The sequence below is a fragment of the Sitodiplosis mosellana genome, unplaced genomic scaffold (genome assembly GCF_009176505.1).
Source record: "Sitodiplosis mosellana isolate CC-2019 unplaced genomic scaffold, AAFC_SMos_1.0 Smas_scaffold_6451, whole genome shotgun sequence".
Classification (NCBI taxonomy): Eukaryota; Metazoa; Arthropoda; class Insecta; order Diptera; family Cecidomyiidae; genus Sitodiplosis; species Sitodiplosis mosellana.
In genome coordinates, this window is record NW_022601676.1 from 1 (window position 1) to 2,438 (window position 2,438).

Below are 2,438 nucleotides of genomic sequence, written 5' to 3' on the forward strand. Positions count from 1 at the left end.
TTGTCGATTACCATTTCACCGTCGACGAGAGTATCATAAATGTGAGTGTTCAAGTCATCGCGACAGGGGAATCGAATGCCGGACACTTGGAAGCAGGAGTTATCACGATCAAAGAAGTAGATTTCATCCTTTTGTTTGATAAGCATCATGTATCGCGTACCATCTGCCTTCCACGATACACGATATGGTTTTTCGCCCAATAGTCGCAAATTGTTCATATCCATTGAGACAGGTTGCGAGCCAGGGAAGCCACTTTTTTCAAATTTGCACATTTTTTGAATGGTTTCTTGTAAATCGCCTAATCGCGGCTGTTATAATGAAAGCATTGGAGATGAATACCATTGAAAATAGACAAATATAATGGAACAACTCCGTTGAATCTGTCTTATTTCGAAACGAAATGAAAATACACATACCTGATCAATAACAAGTTTCACACCTTGTACGCCAGCCATGAATGTTGCATTCAAATTGAGGAATTCCTTCCGTCGCTTCTTTTTTGGCACACCTTCGGCGCTGGTACTACTTTCGCCATCTTTTGGTTCATCAGTTTCATCGTTGGCCGCGCTATCTGGTTCACTTGAGGTTGATCCATTTTCAAGTCTTCGTTTGCTTGGTGTCGTACTTTGTTGCTCAGTATAACTATAACTATTATCGTGGCTTTGTTCGCCATCGCCGTCGCCATCACCATCACCGTCATCGTATTCTGTTTGGAGACGTATCGAAATTATGGTTACATCACATGAAACAAAGAATTTGACATCGTTAAGCATTCGAATACGGAATTGCACCTACCTAAGCACCAATCGGGCCGCTCTGGAGCCGCGATTGCGTCCTCTTCGTCTTCGTAGCGTCTGTAAATTAAGAATGCATTAAGTAAAACCGCTTAACCAAAAGAGGGAAACAAGACAATAGTTTCCGGGGCAAATTTCTACCTGAACAATTCATTTATGTAGTCTTGTTTGTAAATGCCTGGTGGCCGGTCGAACGCAAATTCCCGAAGGGCTGCGTCAACGGAGCAGTCCATTCGTTCGACCATGTATGCAACAATTAAGAAACCCGTTCGATTGAAGCCATGCGTACAGTGTACACCGATGTATTCCAATGGATGCTGATCCATGAACGTATCGACAATCTCGATGAATGACTGTGTTTGTTCAACCGACGGCGTTTCGCCGTGACCACGACATTTCAATTTGAAATATTGACAATCGCGGCTTTCAATATCGCGTCGATCATAAAAACGTGTTGTGTTTGTCAAATCAATCCAAAGTCCGAGCTTCTTCTAAACACCAAAACCAATTGGCATAGAGAGAGAGAGATAGAAAGATAAGAGCACATATAGAGAAGTTTCGCTTCATTTTCACAGTCATATCAGGCAAGATTGGGGAAATAATTTCGAAAGAAAAAAAAATTATGTGTTGACGTATCAAGATTTACTTCAGAAGAGATTAATGACGACGCAAGTGAAAGCCACTTTAGGCATTGCAAAGTATTTCATGTTCTTTTCTCATTCAATCGTACGTAAGTGAAGAGATGGGGTTTTGTATGCGATGGTTACCTTTTCCGATTTCATGTAGCTGAAGACCATGTCTGGTGTGAAGAAGTGTTGTGGCTCCATTTTTGATGCAAAACGAAGGCTCAACGGGGTTTTGAATGCGAAAAATTTGTGGGCAATAAATGATTTGGCTGTGCGTGGACAATGCAGCCATCGGTCGGGTATTGGGCCCGGATCTCGATCATCGCTCCCATGACCATTGCTATTGTGGCCACCATAAAACCGACTGTTATCCATTGAGATCCCACAATAACGCGAGCACTCAAACTTATCTCGAATACTTTGCTGCTTGCACCAGTTTTCAATTTTAGACAACAACTCTTTTCAAAAGTAAATCATATACTGAAACTAGTGACAGTTTATGGTTTCTCTCTTGCACACATTCGTATGTTGTGCTACGGAATGAACTGTCACTTTTGTCTAATGTGTCGTTCACATTGACATATATTGCGAGCCATCTCTCCTTTTTTGTTCACTCCCCTTCTCCCGACTCTTTCTTCTTGTTGTTTTTTTTGGTTTTTCCGTTTCAAAATTGGATGCTACCATAATATTTGTTAAAAATTCCACTTCACAGCAAACGAGAACAACAACAGCAAGAAGAATGATTCTCCATGGAAATTGGTTGTAATGAAAAAATATTTGCAGATATTTTATTTTTGTAATTTTTATTGCAAATTTGATTATTTTACTGACTTTATGCCGAATGATTCGGCCCGAGTCAGTTATTTATTACAGTTTAGAACAAAAGGCGTACTAATGAACGAACAATCAATAAATTACTTCCTCAATGTATTTCAAGTGATGATGAGTGCTTGGATGAGATTTCCCATGAAATCCCAACGAAAAAAAAAACATTCGTACTATAAAAGAATGAGAAGGT

The 2,438-nt window shown here is 40.1% G+C and overlaps 1 protein-coding gene across 1 annotated transcript; it reads right to left on the bottom strand.

Annotated features, from left to right (window-relative positions):
- Positions 1 to 8: 8 nt before the first annotated feature.
- On the bottom strand, positions 9 to 1,935 carry LOC129579718 (mRNA-capping enzyme-like; the record flags this gene model as incomplete). The annotated part of the gene is made up of 5 exons (XM_055469886.1): positions 1,562 to 1,935; positions 936 to 1,285; positions 796 to 854; positions 417 to 706; positions 9 to 308 (listed from the first exon to the last, which is right to left on the bottom strand). Coding segments are annotated over exons 1-5 (1,233 nt in total), but the record flags the coding sequence as incomplete, so codon positions are not given.
- Positions 1,936 to 2,438: the final 503 nt, after the last annotated feature.